This window comes from Polypterus senegalus, chromosome 4 (genome assembly GCF_016835505.1).
Source record: "Polypterus senegalus isolate Bchr_013 chromosome 4, ASM1683550v1, whole genome shotgun sequence".
Classification (NCBI taxonomy): domain Eukaryota; kingdom Metazoa; phylum Chordata; class Cladistia; order Polypteriformes; family Polypteridae; genus Polypterus; species Polypterus senegalus.
The window spans coordinates 57,108,796-57,122,148 of record NC_053157.1 but is presented as its reverse complement, the minus strand read 5'-3'; the positions used below and the strand labels follow the sequence as shown (position 1 = coordinate 57,122,148).

General features: G+C 38.0%; 1 protein-coding gene across 1 annotated transcript in view; it reads left to right on the top strand.

Annotated features, from left to right (window-relative positions):
- Positions 1-13,353, top strand: part of ostf1 (osteoclast stimulating factor 1) — a 73,566-nt gene that overhangs the window by 45,179 nt on the left and 15,034 nt on the right. The window contains exons 7-9 of the mRNA XM_039750695.1: positions 2,811-2,860; positions 2,949-3,027; positions 12,775-12,873. Coding sequence (XP_039606629.1) covers positions 2,811-2,860; positions 2,949-3,027; positions 12,775-12,873 — 228 coding nt within the window. The remainder of the gene's footprint in view (positions 1-2,810; positions 2,861-2,948; positions 3,028-12,774; positions 12,874-13,353) is intronic.

The window sequence follows — 13,353 nt, the reverse complement described above, 5'->3', positions numbered from 1 at the left end:
GTGGAAATGTCAGATGGTATTCTGTTTAAATATCACAAACTTAGAATCTTTGAATAGTTACGTCTCTCATTTATGTACTGTAGTCATGTGCCTAGTCGGCAGCACTTTATGTGACAAAGCTTAAAGAAATAAAAGTGCACTTTAATCTATTAGTTAACTTTATCAGCAAAACATAACAATAACATAGTAGGTTAGGCTAGCAATATTTTTCCAACTTGGATTTTAATTTCTTGGAAGATGTTTTCAGTACTTCTCAAATTACGTCAGACAACTGAAACATTGTTCACATATTTTTGCATTCTGTTAAATATATTTCTCATTAATGTGTTTTAAAAGTGCACTGTCTCACATTTTTAGCTAATTTCAGTTTCTTTAACTTTTAGGTTTTCTGTTAGAATTTCATAAGGAAGTCCATATTTGTTTTACGTTATTCTACCATTAATAATATTCAATCTGGAAAGTGCATTGTTATCATTTATTTGAAGATTTATATGACTTATTATTCTAAAGTAAACATTAGCTCACTAATCATATTTTATTTTATAAAAGTTGTTTGTGCATACATATATTTTTTTTTTTGGTTTTATGTATGTACTTTTGTGTCTGATGTACAGTATATATGCCTCTGTGCTTAAAGTAGCATATATGGTGCCACAATTGTGAGAAAAAGTTTGAACTCTCATGAATTTGTAAAACTTTTTGCCTAAATGGCTTTAAAAATTTGATGGCCTGATCTTCATCTAAGTCTTCATGCTAATGAATGAAAGATGTCCAGCAAAAAAAAATAACACACACAAAATGTCAATTTAAATCTCAAGTTCAAAGATGAAAAAAATGTATATGGGCATATTGGAAATGTCTGCAAAGCAATTTTTACTAACCTGGACCATAATCAGTCCACAGTTGGGCACAAGTGAATGAAATTTCATAGTATTTTTTATCTCCTTAACAGTGAGCATTTTGCAAGATACCTGTAAAAGATGCTATATATTACTGAAAAAGGTGACAAGAAATCTTATGTCTGCAACCAAGAATCCACCAGCATCTCTTGCAGTTAACGTCTGCGGAAATGATGTCTTGTTACAAAAAACAAAAAAAAAAAAAACAGTGTTGTCGATGAGATGCTGCAATAAGGGAATGCATTGCTCACCCAGAGGAAGTTATTAGCAAATTCAAGTGTGTTTTGAGACCATCTGTATGTTCTAAAAAGCGATTGGAGCAGTTTTCTGTAGAGGGATGAGACAAGAGTTATTTTTTTGTAAAAGTATGAAGAATGATCATTTTTTTAGAAAACAATGGTCATGTTGCCATTAAAACCTCATTCTTAGTCAATGTGGAGGAAGCATAATGATGTTTAGCTTCTAGAACTTTTTTGTTCTTGTAGTGTTCGTTTTCTCAATTTTTAAGTTAATACAGGTTATCATTTTCAAATTATACTATAGCAGGCAGGTTTTTTAGTCACAATAGAGGCAAGTGCTTGAAAAAAATCTCCAAAAAATACTGTATTTTTCCCTGAAGTTGACAGTGATATAGTTCTAAGATATATTCTTTAATTGAGTTAGACCATGTTTTGCACGGATTCTGGAACATATTTTTAGTATTTCACTTTTTGAGAAGTGTTAAGTAAGAAATAATTATAATTAATTCTCAGAGAATCTAATTATAAGATCCTGTTCCAAGTGCTATCTTAGATCATCCAGAGATTTTTTGTTATGAAACATTTTGAGATGCCTTACTAACTAATATCAGCAGAACCCTGATAATGAATGAAGGAAGATTTTGAATTTGAGGAAAGTTGACACATTGTTGTCCTGAAAATTATATTTGAGGCAAAGTTGTTCAAAAGATGAAGTACAGATGTACAAATCTCTACTTCCCATATCCTAAATTTCACATGTTCCAAGTGGATGTACCAATGATCTGTTTAGATGGCATCAGGTGTAATATGACTTATTTCTGTTTTTATATATTATGATAAATTAGGAAAGGATCAGATTACATTTTAGAAGCCACTGGTTCAAAAATCTGGGAAATTCCAAAGTTGTCACAAATTTTTTCTCACAGATGTACTTGTGTTTTCTTCTTTGATGCACTAAAAGTTTAAGTTGTATCATGTTTGATTGTGTCTGTTGCTGTATGCAATGGTCACATCTGGTAAAAGTTTTTATTTTTTTATTAGTATTCTTACAGTGCCTGATGCCATAATTTTGAAATTTATGTTAATGTAGTAGTCCTATTTTTGAAGGAACGAATACATATTTTTTAGCCTGTTCATTTGAATTTTAACAATATTCTCAGCCCACGTGATACAATTCAGGGTTGTGGGAGGCCAGAGCATATTCCAGTGGAGTGTGGGCAGCAGTGTGAGCAGGAAGTAGTCCCATTGATGGAGTGACAGTCCATCAAAGAGCCCACTTACATACACCAACACTCAAAAGTCTGGTAGGTCCAATTTAAAATCCTCACTTAACTTAACCAGAACATTGTTGGGATATGAGAGGAAACCTGAAGCACCTGGAAGATATTCACACAAACATGCTGTGTCCACTCCACAAAGACAAACACCAGGCAAGAGTGAATTGTTTGATAGTATTCCTTACACTTTTAAGGTCGCTTGCTCGTTTTGATATTGTTGCAGGGAGGTTTTTTTTTTTTTTTGTTTTTTTGACTAAGGGGGTTTATCTTCGAGTTGATCTTAGGGTGATGTAACTTTAAAGTTCACAAACTGAAAAAAGACATTAAATAAAAGTGTATGGTTGACCTACTAGTAGCAAATACTTTAACTTCTTAAACATTTTGTGCTTTTACAGATGTTGTGGAGGTGTTACTTGCACAAGCTAATATCGAACTAAATCAGCAGGTAATATACTTTCACCTAATGACATGACATGACATAAAATAAATGTTAAGAACATTGTTTTTAATTGTTGCTGTGTTTTTAATGACAGAATAAACTTGGAGACACTGCGTTACATGCTGCTTCTTGGAAGGGTTATGCTGATATTGTGGAGTTATTACTCAGCAAAGGTATATTCCTTTGATATTTTACCAATACAGCTTTAAGTTCTATATAAATTAAAGTATCTACTACAGTTATATTTAAATAATTATTGATACCAATTAACCCTTAAGATTTATCTATAAATTAAGGACACAATTTCTATTCTGTACGAGACAACTAAACAAGGCTGGTTTGAAGAATGGCATATAACTATAAAAAAAATTGCTTTCTTTCTCTAAAACATCCATTTATTCATTATAACACTCACTTAACTAAGTAGCACTTGTAACAGAGCAGTAGCAGATATAGGTGTCTTTGCTGACTATATCAAACAGAAGGTTGGTAAACCTGATCTGAACATGCTTGAACATAATTATTTAAGGCAATTGTAGACTTGGTGTACTGAGAAGAAGCAGACTTAGTGTTGAGAGAGAAAGTTTGTAGAACAATGTTGGTACAAATGATGGACAGAATATTTTTTGGACTCGGGGATAGTATTCACTGAGGTTCTGATGAAATGTAAATAGAAGTGTAAGATCCACTGCTGATAAGGAAGTTCATGTGGGCTTTATATTTGGCCTAGGAAATGAAAAGCGTTAAAGGATTCTGGAATTCTGTCACTGCAATAAAGAAAGTTATGAGTAACATCCATCCATTATCCAACCCGCTATATCCTAACTACAGGGATGTGGGGGTCTGCTGGAACCAATCCTAGCCAACACAGGGCGCAATGCAGGAAACAAACCCCGGGCAGGGTGTCATCCCACCGCAGGGCATGCATATATACACACACACACACACACACACTAGGGACAATTCAGGATTGCCAATGCACCCAACCTGCATGTCTTTGGACTGTGGGAGGAATCCGGAGTACCCGGAGGAAACCCACGCTAACACAGGGAGAACATGCAAACTCCACGCAGGGAGGACCCGGCAAGCGAACTTGGGTCTCCTAACTGCGAGGCAGCAGCGCTACCCGCACTGCCCATGAGTAACATTTGCTTTTTTATTTCAAGTGCATCTAGTAATTCTTACAAAACCAGAATAATTCAACAAAAATTTTAAAAGTGTTGGATGAACAAACAGCTGGAAAAAGATTATCTACTGTAAATAAAACAAAACAAATGTTGCTGCCCTGTGTGATCTGGGGTCTTTGGCACTTCTTGATACCACAATTTAAAAACTCCCTCTTGTCTGTACCCCTGTTTGTCTGTCTCATTCTGGTCTTTGTTTAATATTGCTTATTCATTAAGCCTTTGTCTCCAGACTCGGTGATAAACTTGTAAAGGAAGGTTCTTAAACCTCAGTCTAGAGATCTGTAAATAGACAACGTCTTTGCATCCTACAAACAGTTACACTCCAAATTTTCTAGCAAAAAGTAAAAAATATTGATCAGTCTTGAGGACTCAGACAGCATCTACATAATAATATAATAACATTTTACAGTCCCTCCCTTTCAAAGATCCAAGAGTACAGTGGGAAAATTATCTTGCACTCAGAAAAGGAGTGGAAGGTAGCAATGTACAGAATTCACTCAAGCTCCATATGTGCAAAACATACAATTATTCAACTTAAAATTTTATACCGAGCACATCTGTCTCATTTAAAATTGTCCAAAATGTTTCCAGGACAAGATCCAACCTGTAAACGTTGCAGTCAAGTTCCCGCCTCAATGGGCCAAATGTTTTGGGCGTGTACCAAATTAACATCATTTTGGACCAAAATCTTTAAATACCTTTCAGACAGCCTTGGTGTCACTAATTCACTAACAACTGTGTTTGGTGTACTTCCAGATGGGCTTAAAGTGGAGAAGGACAAACAAATTGTAATTGCCTTTACTACACTATTGGTACGTAGACTTCTCTTGCTCAACTGGAAGAATACTAACTTACTTCTTATTATACAGTATATTATCTGAAACTGGAAAAAAATCTAATTCTCACTTAGAGAATCTGTACAAAACTTTTTCAAAACCTGGCAGGATCTAATCAATAACATTTTAGAATAAGCATTTAAACTGAGGAAGCGGATTCTCTCTCCTCTTTTTTTACTCTATTTATTTTTATTCATTTATAAATTTATTTACAGATAGTCCCTGAGTTGCGGACATCTGACATACGAACAACTCATACTTACGAATGGGGCCGCAGCTGCTCCTTCATTTGTCTGGGGGATGCAATGCAGGCATCTGCTGCTCTGTCATCTTCGGCCTGGGGACGCTGCAAGCGGAGGCTGGACGAAGGCTAGAGGGTGGCGGTTTCACTGCTCATGCAGTGTAGTGTCCCATAGGTGGCTCTAGTTAATGAATGGGACAGTGGGGGCTGCACCCCATTCATTCTCAGTGGGCGGTTGGGTGCGGGGCAAGCTGTGACCCGGGGTCCATAGTCACTGGGGCTGCAGCTACCATGTTTCCCTGAAAATAAGACCTAATCCGAAAATAAGCCCTAGCAGGATTTTCAGTCTGCTCTGTAATATAAGCCCTATCCAAAAAAAAAGCCCTTGTCAAGATCGTCAGCTGAAAAGTAAGGTGCCACGTGATGCAATGCGTGTGCCTGAAACATGGATTACATTCTGAGGACACCTTGCCACAATATCTCTGAAAAGGATGTTTAATGATTACATGCATCAATTAGGGGATGTGCTCATTCCAGCAGAATCGGCGCAAGACAGAAACAAAATCCCTGGACGAGGGATCGGCTCATCGCAAGGTGAATACAAGCACACACATACATTAGCATCGTTTTCGGTGAGCAGCTGGTGATGCTGCAAGTGGTGACCCAGTTGTGGCTGAACGGAAGCCATTGAGAGTTAATGGGGAGCCGGGGGGCATCATTGTAGTGTGCCTTGGGTGGCTGCCTGTTGTTTGATTCACTACCTGCCTTTGGCCACACCCTGTTCGTTCTCGGTGTACTGTATGCAAGTGGAGATGACTGTGTGGTGTGCCGGTGGTGAACCGCCCCTCGCCACCCCCATTCATTCTCAATAGCAAGCCTGCTTGTACTGTTATGTACATAGCAAAGAATTTACCAATGAAGACCTTATGGAACTAGAACAACAGATGATAGCATTCAGCAAAGAAAACCAGAACCAAGGGACCTTGACAAAACAGTTTTCTACAAAAGAGTTAGCTGATGCATTTTGTCTCATTGAAGCAGGAATGGCAAGGCTATTTATGATGAGAAAAAAAAAAATCTCCGTGAAAACCTCCCTTGATGTCTACTTTAAGAGACGGGAGGGTCCAGTTTTGCTTTATAAGACTGCCAAACCCTTGGCCCTGCTTAGCTTTTATTGGAGCAATGTCTGTACAGTAAAGTAGGTTCTGTAAGAGCTCTCATTTTAATTATAACTCTGTTGCTTTTCAAGGAATGTTTGAGGGCTCCAGCAGAATAGATTAGCCACATAGAGTGAGACAGAAACCATCCCTGGATAGAGCATCAGCGTATCGCAAGGTGAACACAAGCATATACATACACTAGCATCATTTTAACGTCACCAAATCCCCATACCTTCATGTCTTTGGGAGGAAACTGGAGCACACTGTGGAAATTCACCAGGAAAACATGCAAACTCCAGGAAGGGAACACCAGAGACTTTATATTGTGTTGAAACGGATGCTTCAACCAACTATATCCTAAAAGAGTCGCATAATTTAGCACTAAACCATATTAAACATAAATAAGGAGCATAGGTTTAATAGTCTCACTATTGTCATGTCTGCCATGGAATGTAGTGTACACAAATATGAAGGGAATAAACGCACTTTATTTAGTAGAATTAAGTTATGAAGAAGCAGAATGAAATATACAAACCAATTGCCAATTTATTTTTATAACATATCCAGAATTACTGCTAAGAATATAATATGTCTGTGGCTGAGGATGGTGTTTTTAAGTGTGTAAAATAATTATTAACCTTTACTGTTTCTTGTTGGTGGAGATTAATTCATGTGCACTATATGATGAGATAGCTCTGATTTGTTGCTTTGATGTAATACATTCATAGTAATTTTAAATCATATTTGATTGATTTTATAATAATGTTTATAATGTTACCAAATACTGCTACCGGTGCTTAAAATACAAATTTGTGCTTCTTGATATCTTACTGCACACTTTGGTTTGTAGGTGTGAATAGGTAAATGGGGCCTTGGCCATTTAAAGCATTATATGTAAAAAAAACTGAATTTTGAAACTCAACCTTGGCTTAACTACAACTTAAGAATAGGACTTAACAGGAGTTATGTAGTTGCACTGTTTAGTTCGTGTAATGATTATTACAGCAGCATTTTGAGTTAACTGAAAGCTGCATATAGAACAGCTTTAACTGCCTATGAATAATGCGAATCAGTCAATAAATAAAATTAAATAAAAATAAACAAGAACATCTGGTGGAAGCAATGATTTGCCTGATACCATTGGGCAGAAAAGATCCCCAGAGGTGCTTCTCAGCACACCATGGTGGAATCGGTCTGTGGCTAAAAGTGCCCCAAGAGAGAATCCTCTGGAGGGGAGGGAAGGGATTTTGCACGATGGAATCCAATTTTGCCATCATCTCCTTTTACAAAACAGCTCCCAGTGTGTCCATGGTTCCCCCTGTGATGGAGCAGGCTTTCTTGATATGTTTGTTCAGGCATTATGCTTCTTTTTTGCTCAGGTTGGTTCCTCTGGAGACTGTAGAATAGAACACTACACTGGCTACTATGAACTTGTAGAATATTCCCAGCATTTTGCTGAACATTTCTAAAGACCCAAGTCTCCTTACCAAGTGAAGTCTACTCTGACCTTTCTTGCACAGAGCCACTGTACTGTCGGACCAGTCCAGTCTGTTGTTTATGTGACCCCTCCCAGGTACTTGTAGCTCTATAGAACTTCCACATTCTCCCCCTGAATGGTGACTGGTCTCAGAGGCTTCTTTGCACGTCAGAAATCCACCACCAATTTTTTTTTTTTTGTCTTGCTGCTGTTGAGTTGCACGTTGTTGTCGCTGCACCACAAGACAAAGTCTTCCATGCCTTTACTATACTCTTATTCATCTCTGTTATTAATGCAACCTATGATGGAGACGAGTCATCTAAAAATTTCTATAGATGGCAAGCGCTGATATTGTGCCAGATGTCTCTTGTGTAGAGGGTAAACAGGAAGGGAGACAGAACAGTTCCTTGAGGTGGTCCAGTATTACACACCATGTCTGACACACAGTCCCTCAGCCTCACAAATGGCTGTCTATTAGTCAGGTAGTTCATGATCCAGGAAACTGTGAGAGCATCAAGATTCAAAGCCTTGAGCTTTTTTCCCCCCAATTGATGAGGCAGGTTGGTGTTAAAAGCACAGAAAAAGTAAAAAAAAAACAAACATTTTCTTGACTGAGATCCCTGCTATGTTCAAATGGGAGTGGGCTCTGTGGAACATGTAGATTTGAGCATCCTCCACACCTAATAGGCAAACTGGAGAGAATCCACATCTTCTGAAATCAAGGTTCATAGCTAGTTTTTCATGGTGTATAAAGAGCAACTGGTCAGAAGTCATTGGGATCACTAGAATGCCCTTTCTTTGGAACCACACAGGATGTGTTCCACAGCTGAGGAGCCTTCTACGAATTCAGGGAAAGGAGAAAAGGTGCTAAAGGACCCTGCAAAGCTGTCTGGCACCTTAGGGCTGATTCCATTTGGCTCTGAACACTTGTTTATGTAGTTTTCCCAGCTCTCTCCTCACTTGATCAGTAGAGACACACAATCCAGGGAGTGGAGAGGGTCTGGAAACTGCAGGTTTGACATCATTTTAGTTTGTGCAGATGACAGTTGGGGTTCTAAAACCACCTCAGCTTACACACAGAAGATAGCAGTGCTGAGAGAGGGCTGGATTGATAAGAAGCTCCATTGTTGTTCCCTTCCTCTGCATTTTTAACACTAGAATTACCAGAGCCTACGAAAAAACTCGTAAATCCGTCCCACCTTAAATCGCTTCATAAATCCCTTCACACCTCTCCGCCAGCGTCCTTTGTCTTCTAAATGTGCTGATAAAGAGAAGCAAGCAGCCGGCTATTCCATCCCCCCACCAATTTAGAACGTGCACGAACTTCTCCAAGCCCCTGCCTTGATTGAGTATCTGGGAGTGAAGTGGAGTTTTAGAGTGGAAATAATAAATCGTTATTTGGAACACACGCATTTCATGTCTGTTCCGTTTCTACAGTAATCTGTGTAAACACATTGTTAAAACAGAAACGTTTTTTATATTCTAGTAGTAGATGACAAAATGTAGGCATAAACTATATAATGTATGAAGCCTGAAGTCCAAATATCAAAGAAATATTTTCACAAAAGGTACAAGTATGACAACAATTGCACTTTTATTCAAAAATATAGCTGCAGAAAGAAAAGCCGCCTTTAACATGTGACATTGACACCCACTAATTACGACCGTCTCCGTGGCGCAATACGTTCGGCTCCTGACTGGGAATCAAAAGGTCGCGAGTTCGATTCTGCACTATTCCGTTTTGAGAAGTAAACTGCTCTTAGTCTTACTATTTTAGAATAAAAGCATACATTTGATTTCAGTCTGTAACAGCCAGTGTAATTTATGATCCTTATAAAGGTTAGCTTTGTTTTTTTTTTTTAATTCACTTTTCATTCTCTCAGTCGCATTCAGAATCAATCCATACAATGCCATCTGACGGCTGTTTTCACATAAAGACGCACTATAGCTCTGCAGTGTACCACGATGCATACTAACGCCCCCAATCCCAAAGGGTTCTGACACACAAACGCTGTCACTTGATTTTCTTTTTATTCAGTTTTATTGAGTGTTCCTGCCAGTCCCCGCATGTTGCTGTATGCTGTTTCTTTTGTACTCCAGGACATGCAGAGGAGAGAATGGTAAAGAGCAGTAACTTAGGCGCTATATGCAATCATCAGACACTCCCCATCTGCCCGTGTCGCTCAAACACAGGAACATATGTTGGTGTAAAAGTATAACAAAAGTGCACTTTTATTCAAGTGCACTTTTTCCATTGCCTTTTCCTGTAAGACGCAATGTACACACTTCTCTCTATGCTGTGGTTTCTATTACACACCTGAAAGAAAGAGACAATATATGTAAAAACATCATCGCACTTATGCAATATTATTTGAAAACGAACAGTGTCAGATCGGGTTTGAATTTATGCAGGAAGTGGAAATTCTCTGATGTGGGATCAGTTCTGTATGGTTTTGGACGTGGATGTGAGTGGTGGACATAACTGGGAATTACTGTGAATGTGCGTGGTGTTTTGAGATAATGAATAGAGCTGCAAATTACAGGGAATTCTCAGATCTGACACTGTTCGTTTTCAAATAATATTGCAAGTACTGAACTATTTTAGAATAAAAACATACATTTGATTTCAGTCAGTCTGTAAGAGCCAGTGTAAATGCATGATAATTATAAAGGTTAGCTTTTTTTTTTTTTAATTCAGTTCCATCCTCTCAGTCGCGTTCACGATCCCCACCCCTCCCATCTGACAATGCTGTTTTCACATAAAGACGCGCTATAACTCAAATGTGATTTATTTGGAGACACGCTATAGTCGAATGGGATTTATTTGGAGACGCACTATACTCAAATGTTATTTATATAGGGAAGAAAGTACAATGTCAGGTGCTCATTCAGTGTAATAGGAACCATAGCACGTAGAGGTGTGTACACTGCAACAAGTACACATGTCGTGAATGTAGGAAGGGTGTGTGGGAATTGTTAATATTTGAATGTGATGATTTTATATAGCACGGATCGGAAATCAGCAGTTCTTCGCATTGCACCACGCAAGCTGTCGTATCAACCGCCTACTGTAACTTTCTTTATTTTTTCTTCACTTATAGTCTAGAATAAAAGTGCACTTGTTTTGTACACCAACATATGTTCCTGTGTTTGAGCGACACGGGCATGCTCAAAAAAATAGACGTGTAATGCTGCGAAAAGTGCACGCAGGCACTTCAGTTTGCAAGCATTGGTACGAGAATGCAGTCACAAGTACGCTTTATGTGAAAACAGCATTCTCAGATGAGGGGTGTGGGATAGGGAAGGATCCTGAACACGACTGAGAAAATGAAAAGTGAATAAAAAAATAACCTAATCTTTACAAGTATCATAAATTACATTCTGTTATATTTGTACCTTTTGTGAAAGTGTTTGATATTTGGACTTCAGGCTTCATACATTATATAGTTTATGCTTACATTTTGTCATTTACTACTACAATATGAAAAACGTTTGTTTTAAAAATGTGTTTACATGGATTACTGTAGAAAAGGAACACACGTGAAATGCGTGTATTCCAAATAATGATCTATTATTTCCACTCTAAAACTCCACTTCACTCCCAGAAAATCAATTGAGGCAGGAGCTGGGAGAAGTTTGTGCACGTTCTAAGTTGGTGGGGGGATGGAATAGCCGGCTACTTGCAGCTTTTCTTTTATCAGCACATTTAGATTAACAAAAAAAAATGGCGGAGAGGTGAGAACGGTTTTAAGAAGCGATTTAAGGTGGGACGGACCTACGAGTTTTTCGTAGGCTCTGGTAATTCTAATGTTAACAGCTTGCATATAACCAGTGTTGTTTTGTTTTGCTTCAACTTGTGGTCAAGTGTGTCTTTGTAGTAGGCTTTCCCCTCACAGAGCCGCTGCTTTAGTTCTGACTTCACTTATTTGATTTGATCCTTATCTCCAGACCTGAAGACTGTACTCTTCCTATTCAATAGGGCATTCAGTTATTTTGTGATCCATGGCTTCTTGTTGTGTGTGTGTGCACTGTGTTTGTGGGGACTATGTTATCCACACAAAACGTGATGAAGTATGTGATAGAGTGGCTCAATTCCTCGTTGTGCTTGCCATGTGGCTCACAAAGCATATCCCAGCATGGTCTGATTGGGGTAAAGGTAGCAAAGCTTATAACAAGTCCAGGGTCCCATTGTCTCTTGTTGTGCAGTCCTTAAACTGGTAAAAATTGATGAGGGTGGAGGAAAGTAAAACATGGTGAAAGTCATTTGAAAATGTGATGAAAGCGCTGGGAAGGTCAGTAGAGAGGTTGCTTATTACAGAGTATACTGTGTCTTGTGTGATTGCTGCATCTGGTGAGGGTGAGGGGATGTAAACTGCCAGCACAGTCGCATATGAAAACTCTCCTGGCATATAATAACTTTGTATGCCCACCGTGAGCAGCTCAACATTCAGATCGCATACCTGTATTTTAAGTGTAATGTGTCGGAGGTTGCACCATTTTTCACTCACAAATTAATGTAATGTTTCTTTATTTTCTGAACACTCCAGAATTAAGAGATGGACTGAGGAGTAAGGTTGAACATCCATCTCTCTAGCCATCCACTTTCAAATCCCCTTCATCCAGTTACAGGTGTTTGGGGGGCAAAGTGTATCGAGTGGAAGGGAAGAACCTTAGAATACACAGCAATCCACCTTGGTGACATTCTTACATACTTAATTAAACAAAGCCACATATGGGAGGAACACTGAAGTATTGTAAAATAAAATCCGCACAGAATGGGAATAGCTGCTTTTTGTGTGGATTGTTTAAAACATCGATATACCATTGATACATTACTGGGTGAATTTTGCATCTCTTAAGGATGTGGGAGTAAAATGGGAATACCTGTAGAACCCTTGTATGACTTCATGGTAATCATATTTATATAACATATTTTATAATGTTCCCTTTTCCTGTAAAATGTGCATCTTATTATTCTTGCTAGCTATAGACAAATTATTTTTTTCATTATATTTTTAGGTGGAAGAACAGATATCTTAAACAATGAAAAGAAATTGGCTCTTGACATGGCAACCAATGCACAGTGTGCATCATTACTGAAAAAGAAACAAGTGACAAGTAAGTACTGTACCTCCATTTAGCATGAGTAATAAAAATATTAAAAGAGCAATTCATATATTAATTTCAAGAAATATATGCAAAGCAGTGACACAACGTCCAGGGTTAGGTGAACTTGAATTGAAACCTTGAATTTTTAAATGTATTCATAGGTGACAGCCAGAGTATTTTGTTTATTTTTAAAACATCTTAATGTATTATGTTAACACTGTATTTTTTCTCTAGGGTAATACTTTATTGTGAATCTTGGGTAGCCACATATGCACGACGTGTCCCACGAGTGGGACGCAACCATATTTCATAGTTGTTCGTGTACATTTCAGTAAACCCACAAGTCAATCAAAATCAATAATGATATTTTTGCTTTTTTGTCTGCTCTCTTTCATTGTTAAATTATGTGACTTGGACATATATACCCCAAGGCGAGTATAAAATAACAACTGAGGGAATCAAAGATTCAGTCATAGATTAGAGGAGGAG